General features: G+C 37.2%; 6 protein-coding genes and 1 pseudogene across 6 annotated transcripts; 5 read left to right on the plus strand and 2 right to left on the minus strand.

The window, feature by feature from the left end:
- Positions 1 to 215: 215 nt before the first annotated feature.
- On the plus strand, positions 216 to 3346 carry LOC120254191 (fructose-1,6-bisphosphatase, cytosolic). The gene is made up of 12 exons (XM_039262338.1): positions 216 to 681; positions 994 to 1041; positions 1140 to 1214; positions 1342 to 1403; positions 1489 to 1555; positions 1671 to 1784; positions 1897 to 1983; positions 2180 to 2250; positions 2319 to 2384; positions 2698 to 2784; positions 2885 to 2960; positions 3081 to 3346. Exons 1-12 carry the CDS (start codon positions 523 to 525, stop codon positions 3189 to 3191), a joined length of 1023 nt encoding a protein of 340 aa, XP_039118272.1. The 5' UTR covers positions 216 to 522; the 3' UTR covers positions 3192 to 3346.
- An 81-nt stretch (positions 3347 to 3427) lies between these two features.
- On the minus strand, positions 3428 to 4929 carry LOC120254192 (soluble inorganic pyrophosphatase). Its single transcript, XM_039262340.1, has 8 exons — positions 4725 to 4929; positions 4601 to 4629; positions 4455 to 4520; positions 4278 to 4385; positions 4118 to 4183; positions 3911 to 4031; positions 3728 to 3809; positions 3428 to 3643 (listed from the first exon to the last, which is right to left on the minus strand). Exons 1-8 carry the CDS (start codon positions 4846 to 4848, stop codon positions 3601 to 3603), a joined length of 639 nt encoding a protein of 212 aa, XP_039118274.1. The 5' UTR covers positions 4849 to 4929; the 3' UTR covers positions 3428 to 3600.
- A 2145-nt stretch (positions 4930 to 7074) lies between these two features.
- Positions 7075 to 8118, plus strand: LOC120254186. The gene has a single exon (XM_039262333.1). It carries the CDS (start codon positions 7075 to 7077, stop codon positions 8116 to 8118), a length of 1044 nt encoding a protein of 347 aa, XP_039118267.1.
- Positions 8119 to 8630: 512 nt separating this feature from the next.
- Positions 8631 to 9508, plus strand: LOC120254187. The gene is made up of 2 exons (XM_039262334.1): positions 8631 to 8891; positions 9011 to 9508. Exons 1-2 carry the CDS (start codon positions 8631 to 8633, stop codon positions 9506 to 9508), a joined length of 759 nt encoding a protein of 252 aa, XP_039118268.1.
- An 8085-nt stretch (positions 9509 to 17593) lies between these two features.
- On the plus strand, positions 17594 to 20015 carry LOC120254194 (annotated as a pseudogene).
- A 912-nt stretch (positions 20016 to 20927) lies between these two features.
- LOC120254181 lies at positions 20928 to 22062 on the plus strand. Its single transcript, XM_039262330.1, has one exon. The coding sequence runs from the start codon at positions 21173 to 21175 to the stop codon at positions 21755 to 21757; it is 585 nt and encodes a 194-aa protein (XP_039118264.1). The 5' UTR covers positions 20928 to 21172; the 3' UTR covers positions 21758 to 22062.
- A 167-nt stretch (positions 22063 to 22229) lies between these two features.
- Positions 22230 to 25304, minus strand: LOC120254188. The gene is made up of 9 exons (XM_039262335.1): positions 25168 to 25304; positions 24990 to 25108; positions 24622 to 24651; positions 24356 to 24451; positions 24036 to 24183; positions 23716 to 23756; positions 23002 to 23315; positions 22834 to 22888; positions 22230 to 22529 (listed from the first exon to the last, which is right to left on the minus strand). Exons 1-9 carry the CDS (start codon positions 25187 to 25189, stop codon positions 22455 to 22457), a joined length of 900 nt encoding a protein of 299 aa, XP_039118269.1. The 5' UTR covers positions 25190 to 25304; the 3' UTR covers positions 22230 to 22454.
- Between the last annotated feature and the right edge of the window lie 46 nt (positions 25305 to 25350).

The raw sequence follows: 25350 nt of genomic DNA on the forward strand, positions 1-25350 counted from the left end.
TCAAGGCAAATGGAAAAAGCTTGTGATGCAAAACCTCTGACTTTTCCCAAAGATTATTATCTTCACCAATAGCTTGTGTTAGTAAACAATGACCCTGCGGCCCAACTTGCTTTTCATTTTCTCTCTTTTTGTTCTTTTCTTTCATCACAATCCACACACAGAGCGCACACAGCGTAATAAATTCGTATGTACATAAATGGTGGCAAGTTTTAAGGGAGAGTGATAAACGAGATGCAACGGTTACAATGAATCCGATGCACACACGGCTCGGAACGTTATCCTCGCCTCGTCCACCAGCCCGTGCTTCCCCGGCGGTGTGACACGTGTCTCCTCCGAAGCTTCGCAAAACGCAAGGATAAGCTGGAGCTTTTTAGATAAATAGTCATTCATCTTTGCTGCCAATAGCTAAAGACATCCATCTCATTCCCAATTGAGGACCATTGGTGCAGCGAGAGAGACCCACAGGGGAGAGAGAGAGAGAGAGAGAGAGAGAGAGAGAGAGAGAGATCAAAGCCTTTGATCATGGATCATGCGGCCGATGCTCACCGTACTGATCTGATGACCATCACGAGGTACGTCCTCAACGAGCAATCTCGCCACCCTGAGTCCCGCGGCGACTTCTCCATCCTCCTCAGCCACATCGTCCTCGGTTGCAAGTTTGTTTGCTCCGCTGTTAATAAGGTCTTTTTCATGACCTATTTGATTCGAAGTATTGTTTTTGTCTTTTAATTCAAGGCTTTAATGGATTTAAAGATGTGTTTTTTAATGTGTTTTCTCTCTCTTGCTCTGGATCAAAGAGGTGTTTTTTTAATGTGTTTATCGATTCATTTGCGTTCCTCTCTCTATATCTGGATCAAATATGTGTTTTTTTTCCTGTGTTTCTGGATTCGTCTTTGCTTGTCTCTGTTTTTCTAGTTCTAAAAGTGGGGTTTTTCTAATTGTCTTTGTTGAATGGATTCATGGTTGATTGTATTAGTTTTTTATTGGGAACAGGCTGGGCTCGCGAAGCTCATAGGGCTTGCAGGGGAGACAAATATCCAGGCGAGTTCTTGTTATATGGTCTCCAGTCAACAAGCTCTTCTTTGATTGAACAGCAATGGAGTCATATATAAATATCGTGATTCCTGTTTCAAACTCAGGGAGAAGAGCAGAAGAAGCTGGATGTGCTCTCCAATGAGGTCTTCGTCAAGGCTTTGGTTAGCAGTGGCCGGACTGTAAGACTACACGTTTTTCCTTTCTTTCTTTCTTTTGATTAGTTTTGTAGTTTGCATTCAAACTTGGTTCATTGAAAAGTTGGGAACTTTATTGAGGAATGTGAATTTGTTGGGTCACTTTCTTTAGTGCATTCTTGTGTCTGAAGAGGATGAGGAGGCAACTTTTGTGGATCCAACTCTGCGTGGAAGGTGTTTGTTTAATTGCTTGTTGTACTTGATTTGTGATGTTTATTGTGTTTGCCAACAGGCTGGTTGATTTTTTGTGTTAGCGCAGGTACTGTGTTGTTTTTGATCCTCTTGATGGTTCTTCTAACATCGATTGTGGTGTTTCCATTGGAACGGTATGAATTTTCATTTCTTTGAAATCCAATTGAATTTAGTTTAGTTTCTGCTCATATAAGCTCAGGAAAGTTTCTAGTTTCCCTCTTTTCTATGACTAGAGTGTTCCATCTTTAGATATTCGGCATTTACATGGCACAAGATAAAGATAAGGCATCTCTTGATGACGTCCTGCAACCAGGAAAGAACATGTTAGCAGCTGGATATTGCATGTATGGGAGTTCCTGTGCGGTAAAGCGATTAAAAACTCCAGTCTTCTTATCTTTGGCATTCCTTACATAGCATGTAGCCTCATGGTGACTGGAAATAACCAGACAGTAACTCACTACTTGCAATTCTTCAGTTTGTATTGAGTACAGGCAATGGTGTTAACGGATTCACTCTCGATCCGTCTCTTGGGGAGTTCATACTGACTCACCCAGATATCAAAGTTAGTGCAACTGGCGTGAATTCTTTAGAATAATTGTACATACAGCTTATTATTCCTTTCGCTTTGGTATCTATACTCAATAAACTTTTGTGCTTTTGGCCACTTTAGTGGGATATTCCATCATATATAAGAAGAATATGCCTTCACATGTTGCACTCTTACTGGTTCTCCTGTCTTTGTTTATTTTATAATTCAGATACCGAAGAAAGGAAAGATATATTCGGTTAATGAAGGGAATGCCAAAAACTGGGATGGACCTACAGAAAAGTATGTGTGATTGAATTAAACTATGATGGTAATTTATCCCAAATTTCATACCATTTACTGCCTCATAGGTATGTGGAGAAGTGTAAGTTCCCGAAAGATGGATCACCATCAAAGTCTTTGCGATATGTCGGAAGGTAGCTATGTTTTGTGGATACTATTCTGATTGGTAAAGCTTACTAACCAGAGATTTCTATAATGCGCTCTGAGAGATGTGCCACTGCCAGATCAATATGTGTCTATTCGTAGATTACCTTATAATGAGAAATGCCTGCGCGCTGTGATTGTTTAGTTGATGAATTCAGTATCAGCGTCTTGTTAAGGAGTTGACACTAAATTTAATGGCAATAGATTTAATCTTTCAATTTGTAAACTGATATGTCAATATGAAAGATGTTAGATGAGTTCCTTTTCTTCTCATTATGAATTCGGTTTCTCTAATTTCTGCAGCATGGTTGCTGATGTTCATCGGACTCTGCTCTATGGAGGCATATTTTTGTATCCCGCAGACAAGAAGAGTCCAAATGGAAAACTACGGTAAGAATTTTGTTTGCATTCGATTACCTCACCAACAAATATATGATCCTTATCTATTCTTTCAAAATAACTTAGATCATTGCCCTTGGTATGAAAACAGTGTTCTGTATGAAGTGTTTCCAATGTCATTCTTAATGGAACAAGCTGGTGGACAGGCCTTCACAGGCAAGGAAAGGGTATGTTCAATTAGAAAACCTCTTATTTCATTTAATATCCTTTAATTTTTAATTACTTATCCTAATAACTTTTCAATATTTTTTGCGGCGATTGTGGCCACATTGCCATTTTTGCTGCAGGCTCTGGATTTGGTACCTTCCAAGATCCATGAACGATCTCCGATATTTCTTGGCAGCTACGATGATGTTGAAGAAATCAAAGCACTCTATGCTGACGAAATCAAAGCATGATCACATCAAACACCCTCTCAAATTGCTGGATTTCTTTTGAAATGCCAGTTATTTGTTTGTTTTTTTCCTTTCATGTAAGCTCTGTAATGTCTGACTGCATTCTATTAAAATCTGCAGAAACATTCTCCCCTTAACAAGATCTGTTTCTTTCTTAATTATTCTGTTGAATTCCAAGCATACAAAAAAAAAATCGCAATCAACCTTTTTGTAATAAACTGAAATAATTTGTTAATGTAGTAACACATTCAGAAAAAGAAAATCACACTTTATGACAATCAAACTGTTGATGAACAAATAAATGCACAACCATGAATATAATCAAAAGGGACAATGAATTCTTTTCTCCCGGGTTGAATATCTGGGAGCAAATGAAACCAAATTATTTGGCATGCGAAGGAACATCACTCTTTTATCTTCTCAAGGTCTGCAATATATACTGAGCATAAAGATCCCTGAAAAGAGCCACATTAATTTACATAATCAGTTAAAAAAAAAATGATGGAAAATTATATTGTTTTTTGAGAAACAATGCTTACATTGAGTACTGTATGGCATTAACAGCAGTTTCTGCAGGCAAGAACTCATTTACAGCAACCTCTTTGTTCTCATTCTTCTTATCTAAATTTTATCCGTCAAAGATTCCAATGTAAACCTCAAAAACAACAAGATATTACCATTCAAAGTATATGCAATGATTTTAAAGGTATAAACAAGGATACAGTCTTCAAAGAAGCGCCGTATTTCAGCAAGGCGATGAGGCGAGAGTTCACTCAGGTTATTGTAGTGACGAAACTCAGGATCATCAGCACATACTGCTATGATTTTATCATCTTTTTCTCCCTGTTTTCAGAATGATTAATAAGAGTTTTTTTGTTTTTTTGTTTTTTTTTTTTTAAGATTGATAAAAGATTGCAGTATATGTATACCTGATCAATCATGGGCATTAGCCCAATGGCTCTAGCTCGGAGAAAACAACCTGGCAGAACTGGTTCCTGATCAAAGGAATTCAGTCATATTAAACTTAGCATTCATATAAAAAGAATTAGAAATTAAAATGACTGATAAAAATTTATAGTAATTAATTACCTGCATAAGAACCAAGACATCCATTGGATCATTGTCTTCACAAAGAGTGCGAGGAATAAAACCATAATTGTGAGGATAAACAACAGAGGAGTATAAAATCCTATCAACCTGGAAGCATTGCAACAAATATTGAATAATCTCAATAATAAAATTAACAGAATGAAAGTTGAAATCAACCTTTATTAGTCCTGTTTTCTTATCAAGCTCATACTTGACTTTGCTTCCTTTGGTAATTTCCACAACCTGTAGCAAATGGATTAAAGATTTAAAAGAAAGGCAAAAATTTATCAAATTTTTGAAGCATTATGCACAAGACAACTTACAACATTAAATACTGCAGGAGCACCTGGGCCTACAAGAAACAAATAAAGAAATTAAAGCAAGTATAAGATTGAGTTTTGTGAAACTGAGAATAAAATGGCAAGTTATTTAAGTAAAGTGAAATACCAATTTCTAGATCATGCCAAGGATGAGCAGCAACTGATCTCCTAGACAAGGATGAGAGAATCCTTTCATTAAGCTTAGGAACTCGACGTTTCTCAACTACAGCATTCTCATTCTCTTCACTCATGTTTATAAAACTAGAAATCCAAACAAAGATCAATAAACACAACAATAACAAAAACAAAGAATAGTTCTTTTCTTTGGAGAGAGAGAGAGAGACCAGAGAGGAGAGGAGAACAGGTGAAATTGGATGTATATAAAGGGGTTTGGTTAAGGTTAGGTGGGTACGCGGAGGAGGAGAACATGGCACGTTGCATGCTGACCATGGCCATAGGAGCCGGCGGAAAAGAAGCAACGTGCATGAAACTCTTTCCTGTCTAAAGACCGAGTTCATAGCTTGCCTTGTTGTTCATGCTGACTCAGGCAGGCGTCATACTCCATTATACAAACCCATATTTTATATTTTATTGATTTTTTAATAATAATTAAATTTTTTTATATACATCATATCCATTGAATTAATATAGAATCGGATACAACATTAAAATATATATAGCGATCCAAAAAATAGGGAGATTTTAAATACTAACTTAAAATGTTAAAAAAAAAAATTTTGGCACCTTCAACAAACCTCACTTCAATTGTTATCTTTTAGGACCAATTAAAAAACCCTTTAATTAGTTTTAGAAAAAATTAAAAAGAAAAAAACCATATGGTTCCCCAATTATACAAGATAAGAATTGAGAATTTTCAACTTTTATCCGATACAACATTAATATATAGTGATCCAAAAAATGAGGGAGATTTTAAAGACCAACTTTAATTGCTTAATTTTTTTTTTTTACACCTTCTATAAACCTCTCTTCAATTGTTATTTTTAAAATCAATTTAAGAAAAAACCCTTTAATTATAGAAAAAAATTTTAAAAACTTTGTGGTTTCCAAATTATCCAAAATAGAGACTAGTGGGGCCTAAGAAAATTTTGTCGAAGGAGGTTGGTTGTTCATGTGAAGTCATGTGATCCCTACCATTCCATCTAGGAATTTTTCTTAATTAGCAGTTGGATTCAAGCTAGAAGTACAAAGCTATGTGCCTAGAAGACAAATTGGACTTGGAATTAACAAGTTCATTAGTTTTGATTTCTCATTTTGGCAATTACAAAGTAAAAGATGATCTGTATAGCGAGAAATTGTGTCAAACTCTATTAAGAAAGAAACAAGAGAAGATGGAGGACGAGGAATAGAGCCTTGTTGATCGATAGCTAGAGACATAATTCATTTGACACTAATGAAAAACATGCAGAAGAATAACATCATAGAGGTGAAAAACGTGTACGTTGGAGATGATATCTATTCTATTAGATTTGTATAAAAATTGTAAACAAACAATGAAATACTTCTCATAAAGAAGTTGTTTAACTTGGAGATGGTGCTTCAGTGGCGGCGCATATCAATGAGTTCAATACGGTTGTTTCACAATTAATATCGGTTGACATTTATAAATTTTAATGATAAAAATTTCATGCTTACCCTTTTGACATCCTTACCAAATGCTTGGGCGAAAGCCAATGCTATTGGATTTGCGCAGTTAACCTAAGCAGAAGACGCTGACTTGCTGAGTAGGATGAAGACTGTCCACATTAGAGAAGTTGGTGCTGAGCTAGGATTGGACTACCGTGAAGCTGGACCACATTGATGAGCCATCATTGGTCGGAGCCGTTGGCAACTTCTTTATGGCGTGTTTTGTGTCTTAGGTGTAGGAATTTGAATGGCTAAGATTCGGTTGTTATGATGGCTGTGATTGGCCAGATTTTGTTGAGTAGTTATAACTACCAAGTATGTTATGTATGCAAGTAAGATGAATGAAAGTCTTCAGCTAATATTATCTTATGTTTCTTGCTACCCTCTCTTAACCTTTGTTTCTTCTACCAGTCTCACATCACTACAGTGGTATCAGAGCCCGGAGGTCGGTTGCCCGTCCGACTGCACACCGGAGATGTTGTCCCTCAAAGACTGTTGCTTATCCTTCTATACAAATGGTTGAAAGTTGTAATGTTATTGAAAACACCTCCACTTCAGTCCCAGTTTTCAGAGGTGACGGGTACTCCTTATGGAGCCTTCAAATGAAAACCTTATTCAGGTTTAAAGCCTGTGGGGTATAGTAGAAAGACATTGGTGAGGTAGACGATAAGAAGAAGAAGAAGAAGAAGAAGAAGAAGATGGAGGAAGATGAAGAGGAGCTGGAGGAGAGACGCAAGCTTGACGCTCACGCGCTCTACCTACTTCAAAGCTCCCTGGATGCCAAGATTTTTATTCGAATTGCTGAAGCAAACACTGCTTAGCAAGCATGGAGAATGATACAAATTAAGTATCAAGGTGATGAAAAGATAGCTACGGTGAATCTTTATGGCTTAAAGACAGATTTTGATGAGGTAAAGACGAAGAATAGGGAGAAAGTTCAAGAATACATCAGCCGTGTTCTTGATATCGTATACAAAATCAGGGTTCTTGGAGAAACTCTGGTTGAACAAGAGGTTGTTTTCAAAATCATGAGAACCCTCACCCCATACTGTTGCTATGTGGTATCATCCATCCTGAAAGGGAATGATATCAAAACACTAACAGTGGAGAAACTGAGTGGGTCCTTGAAGAGCCATGAAGCTATTCTTGCATTATCAACAACTGATGAAAAAGTTAAAGCCCTGCAGGCTGAAGCTACACCATCCTGGGCCGGTGAAAATAGCAACTCAGGAGGACGAGGCAAAGGGAGAGCTTCCTTCAGAGGTCACTTCAAAGGAAGAGGACAAGGTAGAAGTACTGATCGAGCCTATCTTCAGTGTCACATATGCAAGAAATATGGGAATGTGAAGGCACAATGTTGGTATAGAGAGAGTGACACCAACGTGACTGAGAAGGAACCGGTTGTTGAAGAGCAAAAGCAGTTCATGGCCAGTGGAGGAGGATGTGTTGAAGTATCGTGGGTGTGGCTCATCAACAGTGGGTGCTCCAATCATATGAGTGGCATAAGAGAGCATTTCCATGATCTTGATGAGAATATTCAGCAAGTGGTGAGGCTTGGAGATGGGAAGACCATCAAGGTTGAAGGTGTTGGAACTGTTAAGTTTCAAACAAACAATGGGAAAATAAAGTACTTAAAAGAAGTTCAATTTGTCCCACAATTAGCCCACAATTTGCTTAGTGTGGGTCAACTCATTCTCACGGGCTACACTGTAACCTTGTTAAACAAGGAGTGCACCATTTTTGATCAAGAGGGAGACACTGTGCTCGTTAAAGTTCCTATGGGTACTCATAGGCTTTTCTCCCTTGAAGTTGAAGACATAGGTGCAGCACATGTTACAAGACAACAGTCATCATCCACTTCATTATGGCACAAATGATTTGGTTATCTCAACTGTGGGAGTCTTCATAGGATGGTTAAAATGAAGATGGTGCTCGGTATGCCTCCCATAACTACAACGGATAAATGTGAACGGTGCTTGGAAGGAAAGCTCACCAAGCATTCATTTCCAAAGGGCCTAGCATGAAGAGCAAAGGCTGCACTTGAACTCATTCATGGAGATCTAGTCGGTCCAATGCAAGCACAATCAGCAGGAGGCAATAGGTATCTATTTTTACTCACTGATGACTTTTCTAGGTTTAGCTGGGCCTACTTTATTAACTTGAAGGGAGAAGCATTGAAGTACTTCAAACAATTCAACACATTAGTGGAAAAGTAGTTGTCTTTGCAAGTTAAAGCTTTTAGAACCGACAGAGGTGGTGAATTTCTTTCGAAGGAGTTCAAAGCCTATTGCAAAGACCATGGTATAGCTAGACAATTCACAACTCCATACACACCCCAACAGAATGGGGTAGTTGAGCGAAAGAATTAGACGGTCATTGAGATGAGCCGATGCATGTTGCTGGAGATGAACTAGCCCACCAAAACTGGGCCGAAGCTGTGGCTGCTGCCGTTTATGTGCTGAATCGGAGTTTCACCAGTGCAATAGAAGATTGCACTCCATATGAGAAGCTTACTAGAGAAAAACTGGTTGTAGACCACCTTAGTGTCTTTGACTGTGTGGCATACATGCTCATAGACTCTCAACCTCGGGGAAAGTTTAAAGCAAATGCAGATCGGTGCGTGCTTCTAGGCTACAGCTTTAAGTCCAAGGCATATCGACTTTTGCATCCCTCCACAGGAAAAATCACTATTAGTGCACAGGTTTCATTTTGTGAAACAACCAAGTGGGAATTGGAATACTGTCAAAGATTCCATCCAAGATTCTACAGTTGAAGTCAATGAAGACAGCAGCACAGCATCCTGACAGAAGGGGTCAATACCCACTAATTGAACTATTGCTAACTCAGCAAGTGAAGAAAAAGGAGACAATAGGACCTGAAAGCGACACTTATTGTAAGAGGTACAGGTTGTTAACTAATGTGAATGAAGAGTGTTTTTTTGCATTTGCAGCTAGTGATCCTACCAACTATGCGACGGCAAGCAAATTCAAGGAGTGGGATCAAGCCATGAAAGAAGAAATTCATTTCATTATAAAGAATAATACTTGGGAGCTCACCACTCTACCCAAACGAAAGCAAGCTGTTTGCCTCAAGTGGGTCTTCAAATCCAAATATAATGCAGATGGGACCCTGAACAAGAGAAAGGCTAGACTTGTAGCCAAAGGATACTCTCAAGTAAAGGGGGTGGACTTCACAGAGGTATACTCTCCTGTTGCTAGATTGGAGACCATAAGAATTATTCTGGCTTTGGGAGCACAACAAGGATAGGAGATTCACCAACTTGATGTCAAGTCGGCATTCCTCAATGGTGAGCTCTATAAGGAGGTTTTTGTCCAACAACTTGAAGGGTTCACTATTGCAGGGAGCGAGGAAAAAGTATACAAACTCAAGAAAGCATTGTATGGCTTGAAACAAGCACCACGAGAGCTTGGTATTCGAAGATACATCTTCATTTCCTCAAGATGCTGTTTGAGAGAAGCAGCAATGAGCCCACTTTCTTGAAACAGAGGCTTGAAGGTCAAGGAGTTCTTATTCTATTCATATATGTTGATGATATAATATATCTAAGCAATTCTCAGGATATGCTGCTCAAGTTCAAAGTGGAGATGATGAAGGCATTCAAAACGACCGATCTAGGACTTCTTACATATTTTCTAGGTCTCGAAGTATCACAGCTGAAGAAGGAGATCAAGGTTTGTTAAAGAAGGTATACTGAGACTCTATTAAAGGATTGTGGGATATTCCAATGTAGGGGCCCGCCTACTCCTCTGAATGTAAGTGAAAAACTCCAGCAAGAGGACGGTATAGCTCCTGCAAATGCGGAGAGGTATAGAAGAATGGTAGGTGGACTCTTGTACCTCACACACACGTCCGGACATACAATTCACAGTTAGAGTCATGGCCAGATTCACTCGAAGTCCAACTGAGCATCACATGGGTGCAGTGAAGCAAATTATGCATTACATATCAGGCTCCTTAAGCTTGGGACTAAGTTACAAGCAAGTGCCAGAGTTCAAGCTGAGTGGGTACAAAAACAGTGACTTTGGGGGAGTTTAGATGATAGGAAGAGCACAATAGGTTGGGTCTTTCACTTGGGTTCAGCGGTTGTATCCTGGAGTTCGAAGAAGCAGGATGTTGTGGCCTTATCCAGCACCAAAGCTGAGTGCATGACTGCCGGTTCTATTGCATGCTAGGCTGTTTGGCTGCGGAGGATCTTGGAAGATCTTGATCAAAAGCAGGAGCAAGCGACCACCATATACTGTGACAACAAGTCTGCAATATTGCTTGCTAAACATCCCGCGCAATATGGGAGACCAAGCATGTCGACATTCAATTCCATTTCATCCGCGACCTAGTTGCAAAGGAATCCATCAATTGATTCACTGCGGGATTCACGAGAAAGCAGACATTTTTACAAAGTCTCTCATGGTACAGAAGCATGAAATATTGAGAACTAATCTTGGGATAACTGAGCAAGGAGAGGGTGTTAGATTTGCGCAATCAACCCAAATAGAAGACGTTGACTTGCTGAGTAGGATGAAGACTTTCCACGTTGGAGAAGCTGGTGCTGAGCTAGGATTAGAATACCGTGAAGTTGGACCACATTGATAAGCCATCATTGGTCGGCGCCGTTGGCCGCTTCTTTATGGTGTGTTTTGTGTCTTAGGTGTAGGAATTTGAATGGCTAAGATTCGGTTGTTATGATGGCTGTGATTGGCCAGATTTTGTTGAGTAGTTATAACTACCAAGTATGTTATGTATGCAAGTAAGATGAATGAAAGTCTTCAGCTAATATTATCCTACATTGTTCTTGCTATCCTCTCTTAACCTTTGTTTCTTCTACTAGCCTCACATCACTACAAATGCCAGTAGTGGTTAAATTCTATCAATAAAAGGAAAGCTAAACCTACGATTCAATGATGTCAAGAACATGGTTCTTGCTGAAAGTTCAAAAGATGAATTAGGCTAAAAGATCATCACTGAATTCTGATTTAAATCTCGAGAATAAGGGTAAGAGAGGTGAGAAAAATTCTAATCAATAACACAGAAGGTCCAAGTCAAGGAAAGGAAGAAGAATAAATATGAGGAATTGTCTATCACTAAAAAGGATGATAATAAGAACAACACCAATGTGGTAAATGAGAAGGTACTAGATGGTTTACTATTATCTATTGATAGTGTTAGTGCAAAAGCAAGTTAGTTGGCATCATTTGACACCAAGTCAAGATGATGTGGCAACAACGAGGATGTGGTGAATCAAGGTGATGTGGCAAGCTTGGTGGCATGGCAAGATGACTTGGCATGCAGGACATGAAGAGGATTTTTGTGAGATCAAAGCTATATTTGGAGAAGCTATATAAGGCAAGTGGGTTGTAATTTGAAGTGCAAGGAATGACCATGTAAAGGGCAAAGCCAAATGAAGACTCAATAATCTCTAAATTAGAAAGAAGCTATTTATGGGGGGAGGGTCTACTTGAAGACACTAGCTAATATAAAGAAGATTGTGAAGACCAAACTTGGATGAATGAAGACCAAACTTAGAAATATAAAGATTGAAGAAACAAACTTAGATGAATAAAGATCAAGTTTGGAAGATCATGAAGGCTGAACTTGAATGACTTGGAGATTAGGTTTAGTGAAAGATTTGAATATCATTAATTAAAGAGTATATTTGCTATGATGGAGACGCACCATGGGGTGCGACCCTTGTGAGAGTACTGTTGATAAGGACATTAAGAGGCGAGCTGGTTGCTAGTAGGTCGAAATCGGGAGGATTCGACTACATCAACTCAGACTTGGACACAGTCATGAAGATTGGAGGTGTCTATAGGTCGTGTTGTAATGAAAGCTATGACTTATTCAAGCTCAGTAGGTGGATTGCATCGCAAGCTCAGTTATAACAGGAGTTGCAACGTCTAAGTTTGAAAGGTGTGCAAATTAGGAGCCGTAGAGATTCGAAAAGAGGGAGGTGCAATAATTAGGATATGGATACATCTAAATAAGAGACCCGGCTCTGAGATTTAGGAGGAGCCATCAAAAAACCCCAAGTGTGTGGGTGAGAGAGAGTGAGTATTGAGCAATCTAAAGAGGGTTCTTGTTTACTTTTACAAGGATGAGTGTAAGAGTTGTATTCATTTATATTCACATCTTTTAGTGGATTTTTATCTTCGGGCTTGACATCCCAGATATAAACCAGTGTTGTACGAAACAGGGTTATCAATTTCATGTGCCTCATTTCTCTTTGATTTGTGTGTGATTGTGTAAGTGTTTGCATGAGATATTAAGTGAAATCTAACCCACAATACACCCACCGGATCTAATAGATAGTCCTATTAATTCTTAGGTTTTTAAACTCAAGTGCTTTGATTCATATGAATGCAATTGCCACATAATCATTATGTTGGGCCTCATAGAGACCAAATGGTAAGGCATGCTCCTCACCCTTTAAGACATGTCTACCTTTTCAGGTTCTTGTACATCTGATACAACATTCTTCTCTTTCTCGGAGTAAAGCCAAAGCCCAAACACTCCTGAATTAAACATTTTCTCTTCTATTGAGTCATCACATTTAGTGATGAGTTAAAAATGGAGAAATTGCTAATCAACATGCATGGAATAGGAAGATGGGTATTGCACTGTGTATTTGTTGTTGCACAGAAGGTTACTTTCAACATTAGTGCAATAGTCCTTTATAAAACTAATAGATGTGAATGTGGTTTCCTAATACTTAACTAGAATTGACATATCTCTTGGTAAGATGTGCAACTGAATTTTCAATGAGTTTTAAGCAAATGCAATTTGTATTAGCCTGCCAATATTGTTACCCTCAATAATCAAAAATAGCATACATAGATACTCGCATGCAATCACCTTACTAATTAGATTTGTGTGCTAAGAGTTTACTTTCTTTCTCCTTTTTCAATGAAACATACTCAGTCATAAGCTAATAGAAAGTTTATATATTTCAAAGCAATTGAAATTTTTATTGTTCCGCTTTCACTACTATCTTCATTGTTCAAGGATGTCATCGCCTCTTATCAGTGCAATCACATACCTTACTACTTATGATTTCTAAGTAAGGTCTAACTCTAATCTTTACTAATTTATTACCCAACAGCTCCAATTCATGTGTTACTATTCAAAAGTCGATCATACAACTAAAAAAAATAACACTTCTTGTGCAGATTTCTCTATATATACACACGCTCTTATTTGAATGCTTATGGTTCATGCTTTTTACATGGCTTCTTTGACTCTACTTCCTATTTAGATTTATCTATAAATTAAGATAAAGCTGACTTGGAAAGTGTAGATGGATCTCCACAACGAGCTTTATGGACCCCACCACCACCACACCCTTTTAGTTTTCATTTTTTATTAGTACCCATGAGCAATTTTTGCCCCTTTCTTTAATTTTTCACCTTCTCCCACCTAAAGCCATGCTTTCTCTATCCATAAACCATGCCATACCACACCGGCTCAATAGCTCTTTGGAGCAAAAAATGGGTTTTTTTACATCCCAACATCTACCTTCCTTAGTGGTGCCCTAGCTAGTTTGGTGAGTTAGTGAAAACCTTAGACACTTTCCCTTGCATGCTATGGAGCTAAGAGTGGCTTCAAGGCTTGTTGTTGGATAATTTGTGACATCTAGCCATGTAAGCCTTTTATTTGGAGAATTCTTCTTGTTCCTGTAATTTATGTTGCCAAGCTTGTGGGTATTATGATATGATGCTAGCTTGTTATTTTTTATTTTTATTTTTATGTTTTTCATTTCATTTTATTTTATTTTGTTTCACATCTTATTAGTTCTTCTTTGCGTTGCTAGCAAGGGATAAAGGTTTGTATTGATAGCATGTGTTTTATTTGCCTAGTTGCCTAATTGCTTAGTTTTGGTCATGCCCACAAGATGTTTCTTGAAATGCCATTGCCCTTGAAACTTGTTTTATGCCCTTTGTATGGCTAATTGATCTTGTGGTTGGATGAGTAGTTTGAAACTTTGCATGTGTGGTTTGAAGCTTAACATGATTGCTCGTACTAAGTGATTTGTTGCTTCTCCTTGTGGTGGTTGAAAGCATTGGAATAGTAGGTGAACTATAAAAGGCACATTTTTTTAATCCTTTCATGTAAATTGGTTTTGTGCAAAAATCTTGATTTCTTGTTGGTTATATTTTTTTGTTGTTACTTCCTTTGCTTGGGCTTTTTAAAACTATTGGTTTGTTTAGTTGTGCATTATTGAAATTTAACCTTATTTTTAGCTTGGTAGGTTAAACATTTCATGGCCCTTTGTTAGAACTTAAGATATTTTGATTATCTTTTCCTTAGACTCCCTTATTATTTAAATTTATCCCTACTTATTAATGGTTGTGTTTAGTAGTTGAATCCTCACTGTTACTTTATTCATTGAAAGCTTAAGTAAATCATTAGAAGCCTCAAATCTTGACACATGATGCTTTTACAAATTACCACTCCTTAGATTGGTTTTCATTGTTAGTTGGTAGAAAATTCTAAGCAATTAGAATTGCTTTTATGTTTTTAGGACTGTTAAGGAAGGATTGATCTTATCTTCAAGTGTGAGTTAGAGTTTGAAGACATCTGGGTAAGTAATCCACATAAATTATCAATTATTTTTATTTTAAAAATTTATTTATTTATTTATCCATTTTTTTTATCTTGAAACAATTGGCTTAGTTTCAATATAAATGTGGTATCATGCAATTATTTGATTATATACTTTGGAAGAGTTTGATATTATAAATTTTGTTATAGTATTCTTTTTTTAATAACTTAGCAATATTATTGTTAATAAATATTAACATCTGGTACTTGAAATTATGGACTTTCAAAAACTGGTGTATCAGCTCTTCTCTATTTTACAGATCATTTTGAATTCTTTTTTAAAATTATGGATCAATAAAAGTTATATAACCTAGCTAAATCTTACCATCTACATGTTAGGGGCCCTGTTAAGAGTTTTTCTCTGCATGCTGAAGATTACCTTGTCCTTGAGTATTGAAACTTTGCCTTTGATACCACTATGGGGTTGGTAATGTCTTTCAACTTACTTTGAACTTCAAGTGATGAAGGAGAGTCAAGAGAATAAAGTGAAGTAAAGGTTAAGTTTGGAAGTGTGGAAATTATAAAACTTGATGATTTATTACTCAAAAAACTTTAGGATCTCACTGAGTATTCATGAGGCTTTACAAACACATTAAGTCCCCTTATATAGACAACAAGGAGGGGACCTGGATAAGGCTCAAGATTGCTTCGGAAGGAAGCAACTTAGTGCCAACACAGACTTAACTGATATGATAGAGAGGACATATATTCTTCACTATCTATAGTGTACAAGGACTTGCATTGTTTACAAGCCTATTTTACATACTAAGAAAAAAACCAAACATCGATTCCTTTTTACACACTAAGAAAACAAACATCACTTTTATACAAAAAAAAAACTTGTTGGGAATATCAGTTTTCAAATAAGTAATGCACCAACCCAATCAAAAGGGTTAACATTGACCATGTCGACATAAATTATGTGAATAGAGACTATAGTTTCGTTCCTGGGCTTCAGTGAAACAATAACAGCATTTGACTCTGGACAGTGAAGTAAAATAAATGGATTTTGATATTTCTAACTCAAGCCACCAAGATAAAACATTAACTCCAATATTTTGACTTAGGTGCCACCGAGGTAAATCAAATGGCCATAGTAAGTTTGGGTGACATATAACCTTGGGAAAACTGTGACGTTAAGAATTTGTACCTTTTGTTGAATTATTTTGGTTTAGAGACTTATATTTGATAATTATTTTCACTCTGATATTGATTCGTTATGAAATCTGTATGTTTTGAAAAACTATTATGAAGCTATGTTTTTTTACTACAACCTTATATTCTGTATTTTCTTTGTTTTCTCTAGACATATTTTGCCTCTATTTTATCAAATTATTGTGATAATTTTATTTTCCAATTTTTTAACAACTATCTATCTTCTTCTGATCCATTTTCTAATATTCTTATTTTTTTGCTAAATAATCTTCTACTTCATCAAGCCATAAGCACTTTTGATATGTTATTTTATATTTTACATTGTGTGGATTTAATTCTTTCTCTGTAGGAAAATATTTTATTTTTACAAGTTTTGCCTTATATTATTCAATGGCTTCAAGGTAAGTGTTTCATTTCTAGAAAACCTTAATCTATATTTAGGTGGTTTTACTAATTCTTCTTCAATCAATATTTTTAAAAAAGTTACTGGTTTTCTACATTTTTAACCAGATCTTATTTGTGTATTTTTTATTTGGGTACATCAATTATCTATGTCAATTTTATTACATGACAAGACGTCATTGCCCCAGGTGTTAGCTCACTCCACAAAGTAAATCTCTAGCCCTTTGTTTGGTTCAAAAGGGGGAAGAGGGGGGAGCAAGGAGGAGAGGAGAAGTGTGATGTATATTTTACCAATTTTTCTTTTTATATTAAATTGATCATAATAATTTTTTTATACATACCTAGTATTATTTTGTACCAACTTTATTAATATTAATATTAATATTAGTAATAATACTATTTGTATAATAATAATAATATTATTATTATTAAACTAATACTATAATCACTCATTTTTTATATATATTTCTATATTTTTAATATTATTATTATATATAAATTTTTTTATTAATATTAAATTCACACATTAGAAAGAATGAAAGAACAAGAATAATATGAGAGATGAAATTAGGTTTTAAAAAAAATTATAGTAATTTCTCAAATTAATAAAGGGCAATTTGGCATTTTCATAGACATTTAAAGTTTAAAATTTTGTTAAATATTTTCACCCCTCTAAAAAGACCCCGATTTGGAGAGGTGGGATGTGAGGGGTTTGTCGGAGTAAAACACCTCTCCAAACTCCTCCTCCTTACTCCCCCAACCAAATAACCGCCACTTCTCCCCACCCCTTGCTACCCCTCTAAAAATCCCCTCAACCAAACAAGGGGTAAGAGATAGTTGCTTGTCCATTTAACGTCTTTATGGAGTGTCACTTGTCACATTTGTCCCAAAAATAATAATAATAATAATAATAATAATAATAATAATAATAATAATAATAATAATAAATCACAAGTGATAATGTGTTATTAGTGTATATTATCACATATAAAATCAATCAGATGGTAAATTGCATAAAGTGTCTACGATAGAATAAAAATATAAAATTCAATGATATAATTAAATTTGAGGCTTAACTATTTAAGTACAGCATTCGAAATATAATATAAATCATCTTTCATTAGACAAACACACACACACACACACACAAAAGCATAACACCTCAAATTGTGATCTAGGTAAATGAATACCATTTGGGCACGAAGCCCAGAAGACCAGAAGCAGTTGAGAAAACGGTTGAACAAAAAGAAGAACGAGAGCGAGTTAGATGCCGCATCACCAGCAAATTCACCCCCTCTCCTGCCTCTCATCCCAACTATATCTTCAACATTTTTTCTTTGAGTCATTCTACTTTTTTCTTTCTCATCATTATCATTCATCAATGGAAACCTTCCTCTTCACCTCTGAATCTGTCAATGAAGGCCACCCAGACAAGCTCTGTGACCAAATCTCTGATGCAGTCCTAGATGCTTGTCTTTAACAAGATCCTGAAAGCAAAGTAGCATGTGAGACCTGCACCAAGACTAACATGGTCATGGTGATTGGTGAAATCACAACCAAAGCTCAAGTGGATTACGAGAAGCTCGTCCGTGACACTTGCCGGAACATTGGCTTCATCTCAGCAGATGTTGGCCTTGATGCTGACAACTGCAAGGTCCTCATCAATGTTCAACAACAAAGCCCTGACATTGCTCAAGGTGTTCATGGCCATCTCACCAAGAAACCTGAGGAAATTGGTGCTGGTGATCAAGGACACATGTTTGGCTATGGAAATGATGAGACACCTGAACTCATGCCATTGACTCATGTTCTTGCAACCAAGCTTGGTGCTAAGCTCACTAAAGTATGTAAGAACAAGACATGTCCATGGCTTCGTCCTGATGGCAAGACTCAAGTTACAGTTGAGTATAAGAATGAAGGTGGTGCCATAGTTCCTATAAGAGTTCACACAGTGCTTATCTCTACTCAACATGATGAGACTGTTACTAATGAACAGATACTGAGGATTTGAAAGAGCATATTATTAAACCAATCATCCCTGCCAAGTACTTAGACCAAGGAACTATCTTTCATTTTCATCCGTCTGGCCGGTTTGTGATCGGAGGACCGCACGGTGATGCAGGTCTCACCGGAAGGAAGATCATCATTAATACTTATTGTGGATGGGGTGCACATGGAGGTGGTGCATTGTTAGGGAAAGATCCGACCAAGGTTGACAAGAGTGGTGCATATATTGTTAAGCAGGCAACAAAGAGTGTTGTGGCATCAGGGCTTGCAAGGAGGTGCCTTGTTCCGGTGTCCTTTGCTATTAGTGTGCCTGAACCATTGTCTGTGTTTGTGTTGGGGTTTATCCGATTTTTGGAACAGTGAAAATCTGCGGAAGTACTGTAGTAATGTTACTGTTTATTAACACTGTAGCACTGACTGTTCACATGCGACTGGTATGCGGGTGCACACTTGCCCGTGAATCTCACTGGCGAACCTATGCGGGCGCAAGCTTACCCATGAGCCTTGCTGTCTCTGGGGACTGTAGCAATGCATCGTTCACAGTCTTGTTCATCGATGCTGTAACAAAATCACTGTTCATGTGCGGGTCTCATGCGACCGCAAAACACCCGTGAACTTCGCTGGCGACCTTGTGCGGCCCGTATGCGGCCCGCATAAGCTGCAAAAAACCTTGTAGAGCTTCCTTAAGGCTTCAAATGTCTTCCCAAGTCTTCTACAACCCTTCAATGCTTCAAAACAAAGCATAAAAACACTACCAAACCCCTCAATTCTCGTTAGAATGGGATGAACAACAATGCAAAGACACAATTTTAGCGTGGAAAACCCTACGAATCGAGGGAAAAACCACGGAACTCCTTAGAGCCTCTTAAACATGCATCCACTATGTCAACAATGGGTTACTTTTGTTCCTTTCTAGCTAACTAGAGGTTTACATGCATGAGGGCAACAACATTCATAAGAAAGGATTTGTATGACATTACCACCATCATCATCAACAAGGATGGATAACAAACAACAAGTAGAGGTGAAGGAAGGATCAAAACCCTAATCAATAGGTTGAGCTTCTTGCAAAGGAATCTCCTCCCGGAGTTTGAGTGAGATCCGAGCGATGTTTGGCCGTCCGATCTCCCTGCCCTCGGCTCCCTCTTCCCTTTCTCCTCTCTTGGTTTCTTGGTGGTAGCTTCCTCTCTCTCTCTCTCACATGTTGCACCTTGCCCCCCTCTACCAAGAATGAGATAATTTAGCCTGTGAAAATACCTTGTTGCCCTCCACTTCTTCATTATTGACATAGCTTCATTTTTTTCTTTTTCATTTTTATCTTGGGCCAAGCCCAAGCATTATTTTTCTTTGTTGGTAGCCCATCAAATGGGCTGAAACCCAACAGTTTGTTGATACTTATAAGACTGGGAAGATACCTGATAAGGATATACTGAGTTTGATCAAGAAGAATTTTGATTTTAGGCCTGCAATGATTGCTATTAATTTGGATTTGAAGAGAGTTGCCAATTTTAGGTATCAGAAGACTATTGCTTATGGCCATTTTGGCCGTGATGACCCGGATTTCACATGGGAGAAGGTTAAGCTTCTCAAGTGAGAGCTAGAGACAGCAAACAAGCAAGCCCTTACAAGGTTTTGTACTAGCATTTTTCCCCTTTGAAGTTCTTCTGATTTGTTTTTGGTAAAACTTTTAATCTTCCATGCTTTGTATTTTGCATTCCTCTATTGATTACCTTAAAAAATATATTAGATTCAGTGATTACCCAAATCATCTACATTAATTTCTCTAATCTGAATTTGATATTTACAAAAATCGTCTCTAAATACAACTAATAATATATTCTTGACATAAACATAAATATAAATTTTCTTTGTCTTATATCATTCTATTGTTATAAAAAAATAAAAGAGTATTTATAACCTTTCACCAAATGAATAGACAGTAAGCATTAATTTAATTCAATAGTTTATACTAACAATTGATACGGTGAGATATGGACGGTTGCTACAATACTAACATCTATTTTTAAAAATTAAATAATTACTATAGTACAAACTGCTATGCTATTACAAAAGGTATCTATGATTTCAACGGTTATTCATAATAGTGAAAATATTCTGAGACATATAAAAGAAAACTAGGATGAAATTCAGTACTTACGCTACGAGATACAAATTGTTTAAAAAAAATTAAAAAAAAAACTAAATAAAAAAACTAACCAAACACTAATATTATATATATATTGTATAAGAAAATTAAAAAAAACTTTTAAAAAAATTAAGGTTGAAAAAAAGAAAAAAATACTTTGATAATTATAAAAAAAAATGAAAGTGAAAAAATGTAATAATTTTTCGCTTATAAAAATGTCCGGTCAGCATCTATATGCTGACTGTATATGGACGTGATAACTCAGGTTATTTTAACAAATAAAATGTCCATTATCATTTAGGTCATTATTAAAAAACTAGGGCTATCTTGAGAAGACTTGAGCTTCCCAGCTATGATTGTTGTACAAGTGTTGATGTGACTATTAATATGGTGACAGATGTAGACGAGAACAGAGAGTGCAGAAAGAGACAAGACTCTGACAACCAAGGCCTTAATCAATAGGTCTCCACCAGCCCTTCCCAGGATCCAATGCACCCCAACTAGTAGTCACCCTAGACCAAGAATCCTGAAACAGAGAAAAATAATAGGAAAACCCAGATCAAACAAACAAACAAACATCTCTATGCATACATAGATATCTGGCCATGGCTGATGCTATGTACAGTGAGGAGGAGGAGCACCAAATGATAGGAATGGGAAGAGACTCAGCAATCCAAGCACTCAACTCCATAATCCAGCTCCACTTCGAGAAGACCCTAGAAAAGAAGCGCGCCATCGACGGCAGAAGGAAAGAGATGTGGCGACTATTCCAGCTCTTCTTCCTCTTCTTAGCTCTGGTGCTCTCAGCCCAGGCGCAGTCACCACCGGGCCGGCTTCAGTGCCGGCACTTGTGGGCCCCGGTGGGCCTTCTCGCCCTGGCACACCTAGCATTCTACGTAGCCGTGGCCCAGACTCTCCGGGCCATAAACGGGTTCAGGTACCAGAGAAGGTGCCACAAGCTCACGCTTGCGCTCGCAACGGAACGGCTCAAGCACGTAAAGATGAGGGGTTATGGGGTCGGTGGTAGCGCTGGGGTTGCTGTACCTGCGGAGGAGTTTGAGGTGCAGTACCAGGAGCCACCAGAGAGTTACTTGGCTAAGTTTAAGCGTAGCTGGGCTATGCACTTTGCCTTCTTGCTTTGTACCTTTGGATTCATGGCTTCTGCCTCTGTTGTTCTTCTCTGCTTCTAGAACCTTGTAGAAGCTTCAGGGATGGTGTAAGTTTTCACTGATTGATGATGCTCAGGAACGATGGGGATGATGGATTGGGGATTTGTGATTTTTGTTTGTTTTCTATGTTTGGGATGTTCCGCAGGATCATTTGTATGAACCCCTTGGTAATTTCTGTGGTTTCTTTTTCTAGTTTGGATGCCCATCAACCGATGTATGTATGATTTGCTATCTATTATACTACCCATTGTTAAACCCAGCAAATGCAAGGGTATGGTGTGCCGGTTAGTATATTAGCAATTACCCAACACAAGTATTTCTCTTTTTGTATATTTATTAAATTTAGAGTGCAAATAATATGATTAGCGATAGGAAAACGAGCCTTATACAGTTTTCAAACTTAACTGCTCGACCAGTGCACCGATTGCTAACTCACTTATTTCATTACTGGTTAATTATCACAGGCACAGTAAATATCAAGACTCTGCACGCATTCAGCGAAAGAATGAGCCTCATCAATTATTTTGAAAAAACAACACTTTTCATCTGTTAATGATAAACAAAACTACAAAAGGCGAGCACAGGCTACAAGCCAATCACTTGATTTAGGATACAAAAAAGCATGGGAGCTAATGCCCTTATACTCTGACTACTGGTTGATGATACACAAATGAGAAGAAAAAATAAAATAAAATAATGTAAATGAAGACCGTATAAGTTAATTGTTCTTCAGGGCATTGCACAAGGAGTTGTATGCATCAACACATCTCTTGAATTTTTCAGCTGCCACTGCCTGCAATTAGAATGATTATAGATTAAGAAAAACCAGTGATTCTCAACATCTTGATCGCATGAATAAATAAAGCGTGGCGCTAGCTAACACTAAATTCTCTTAAATGTATGGGAAATATAAATACTTTAACTTTACAATGATATAACACTTGTTTATATTTGACTAACCAAGATAATAAGATCAGAATGATCACAGACAGGGCATACCACTTTAAGCAAGTAAAGCAAATAATGTTATATGAAGTCCTTTTAGTGGCTTGGCTTGCAAAGAAATCAACTTAAATTAAAGGATTTAGTGGAGCTACCTGTGAAGGTCCTTGATGCTTGTCAGGATGCCACTTTAAAGCAGATGTTCGGAAACTGCAGTTATGTAAGAAGTTGATATAAAAACAACATGGATAACATAAACATTTTTATGAACAAGAAGATATGTGTATGTGTATATACATATAAACATTCTTTTGGATACTTACGCTGTTTTAACATCATCTAGTTTTAAGGGGCCTGTAGCGGGTAAGCCAAGAGCAACTCTGTCAGTATGTGTTCCTACGTCACTTGGTTCTTCCTCCTCAATATCACTTTCATTCAAGAACTTCTTCTTGATCTTCTCCCATTTTGCTTCATCTCTCCATTCAAAACCAGATGTTGAATTTTCGAATCTATACTTCTCCCATGATGGAAAATGACCAGTTGAATGTTTTGTGTCCACCAAATGAAGCTTGAAAATTCGCTTCATGGTGCCCAAAATCATCATCATAATAACCATATCCCCATTTATCATTGCAACCTGAGCAAGAAGTTGAAATGTGGTCTGTTTAAAGAATGGTCTTTTGACTTACCAAACAAAGTGAAAACCACACAATGTCTTTCTCAGAACAAATAACTTGTGGGTATATACTAGCATGCTAAAAGATGCCCAAGAAGAGACACTTTAGTGTAACTCCAACACACATAAAGAATATTTTGGGTAAAAAATTCTCAGACATAAGAAAACGACGAACAGAGAAACTAAAAATGGTTTACTATAATTCATGATGGCATTACTGAGATACCTATGGTAGTCAAGTAGCATCCAGAAATACCCGCAATGCAAATTTAGTCAAAAGGCAACATTACGGCAGTGCTTAAACATAGAAGCGCCCACAAATATATGCATATCCATACGCAAATGAATTGTTTTAGCACACTTGGAAAAGAATCTGACATTTATAAATCATAGAGATGTAGGCTGATATAAGAATAAAAATGTCAAATGATGGAAAATCAGAAAGTTAGGGGAAGCAGTACATCAGGATAAGGTTTCCCGGCTATCAGGGCAAGTAGGCTAGAAGACAGCAGCACCAACAACAATGATGTCCATTAATCGATATTAATGTTAAATAAAAATGATATCAAAGGAACGAATTTACTTAACAAAAATGAAGCACAGCTCAATTATAGTGATATTATAAGCTGCATCATTTGATTGAGAGCTCTAATTTTCTGGAAAATCTTAAATAGAACTCACGCTTCCCCTTGCGCCGTTTTTCCTTGCCACATTCTGAAGAATTTGATGAGGGCTTAGACCTCCCAGAACCTTTTGATCGCAGACAATTATTAAATTCATACAATCTGCTTTCAGCTTTGCTCCTTCTGCTCTGTGTTGAGTCTTCATCCTAGTAGGAAGAACATGAAATTTGACAAGTTGCACACAATTACTAGAAATGACTTACGTAAATACAGAAACTCTTAATAATCAAAGCATTTTTAACATAACCCTTGTGTGAAAAGCAAGCAAGAGAAAGATATAAGCTTATGATTATTGAAAGACAGGCAATATGAATCCACCTGAATCATGTTTGAGGGCTTTCCATAGAGAAGAAAATCTTTAAGAGCTTTCTTTGTATCAGCGCGCTTTAGCCGAACAGCATACCTGGCATAAGTCTGTTCAGAATTAGGCTGTATCAGATGACCAAGTTGGACATTTAACACCAAAATCAAGCACCAAAAAATTTATTCCAGAAACTGCAGATAATAAACCCACCATTTCTGGATGATAAACAAAGTCCTAAACCACAACAATTCAAATAATAAAAGTTTCTCATTTCCCATACCTTAGATGGTTTTTGGCTACCTTCTTCATCCTGAAACATACATATAACAAATAACATCAGGACCTACAATTGAACAAGAGATAAGAATCTACATATTAATAACATATGGCACCATAAAATAATACAGATAGTAAAATGAACTTATGTCCAACCCTGCCCATATTTCTACTGATCATAAACAGCAGTTTACCTCTCAAGATAGCATTTTGGCTTGACGACACCAACAACATTCATACATAAAGAAATTTTTTTTTGTTTTCCAATCCAGGCAATTTCTTTCATCAAATTAAATGAGGAAATCAAGCCCAGTGCCTCGCATCATCAGTAAAATGCAAAACAATGACTACAAAAGTGATTTACAAGCTAACCTGATTCTTCCACTTGGTCTTCCATTTGGAGAGCGAAAGAGGAGTTGAATGAAACGCCGCAAGCGTACACTGGATCGGCGTTAAATTTCTCAAAGGAATTCCCCTCTTCCATCCAAATGCTTGCATTTCCGGATCAAAATATCACCAAATTCTCCAAAAAAAAATTTAAATTCACTACTGTATTCGAAAGAAGCATTCATATAAGGGGGATTGGGAGAAAAATTAGGGATTCATTGTGATTCCAGCCATGAAACCGCCACCAGCTTCGGCATCGGGCTAGGGTGTGAGAAACGAGAGAAAGAGAAGGGAGAAGTCGAGCGGCTCATAATGGATCCGAATATCGGATCCGTCTTTTTTTATC

The sequence above is a fragment of the Dioscorea cayenensis genome, unplaced genomic scaffold (assembly GCF_009730915.1).
Source record: "Dioscorea cayenensis subsp. rotundata cultivar TDr96_F1 unplaced genomic scaffold, TDr96_F1_v2_PseudoChromosome.rev07_lg8_w22 25.fasta BLBR01000375.1, whole genome shotgun sequence".
Lineage (NCBI taxonomy): Eukaryota > Viridiplantae > Streptophyta > Magnoliopsida > Dioscoreales > Dioscoreaceae > Dioscorea > Dioscorea cayenensis.

Coding starts and splice junctions, on each gene's coding strand:
- LOC120254191 (XM_039262338.1), top strand. CDS start 523: ATGGATCATGCGGCCGATGCTCACCGTACTGATCTGATGACCATCACG. Junction 1,556..1,670: donor GTGGTGTTTCCATTGGAACG/GTATGAATTTTC, acceptor TTCCATCTTTAG/ATATTCGGCATTTACATGGC. Junction 1,785..1,896: donor TGTATGGGAGTTCCTGTGCG/GTAAAGCGATTA, acceptor GCAATTCTTCAG/TTTGTATTGAGTACAGGCAA.
- LOC120254192 (XM_039262340.1), bottom strand. CDS start 4,848: ATGAGTGAAGAGAATGAGAATGCTGTAGTTGAGAAACGTCGAGTTCCT. Junction 4,630..4,724: donor TTGGCATGATCTAGAAATTG/GTATTTCACTTT, acceptor TGTTTCTTGTAG/GCCCAGGTGCTCCTGCAGTA. Junction 4,521..4,600: donor CTCCTGCAGTATTTAATGTT/GTAAGTTGTCTT, acceptor CATTTGCTACAG/GTTGTGGAAATTACCAAAGG.
- LOC120254186 (XM_039262333.1), top strand. CDS start 7,075: ATGATACAAATTAAGTATCAAGGTGATGAAAAGATAGCTACGGTGAAT.
- LOC120254187 (XM_039262334.1), top strand. CDS start 8,631: ATGCATGTTGCTGGAGATGAACTAGCCCACCAAAACTGGGCCGAAGCT. Junction 8,892..9,010: donor GCTACAGCTTTAAGTCCAAG/GCATATCGACTT, acceptor AAGATTCTACAG/TTGAAGTCAATGAAGACAGC.
- LOC120254181 (XM_039262330.1), top strand. CDS start 21,173: ATGGCTGATGCTATGTACAGTGAGGAGGAGGAGCACCAAATGATAGGA.
- LOC120254188 (XM_039262335.1), bottom strand. CDS start 25,189: ATGAATGCTTCTTTCGAATACA. Junction 24,652..24,989: donor AGACCAAGTGGAAGAATCAG/GTTAGCTTGTAA, acceptor TGTATGTTTCAG/GATGAAGAAGGTAGCCAAAA. Junction 23,757..24,035: donor AAAACGGCGCAAGGGGAAGC/GTGAGTTCTATT, acceptor TTCTTATATCAG/CCTACATCTCTATGATTTAT.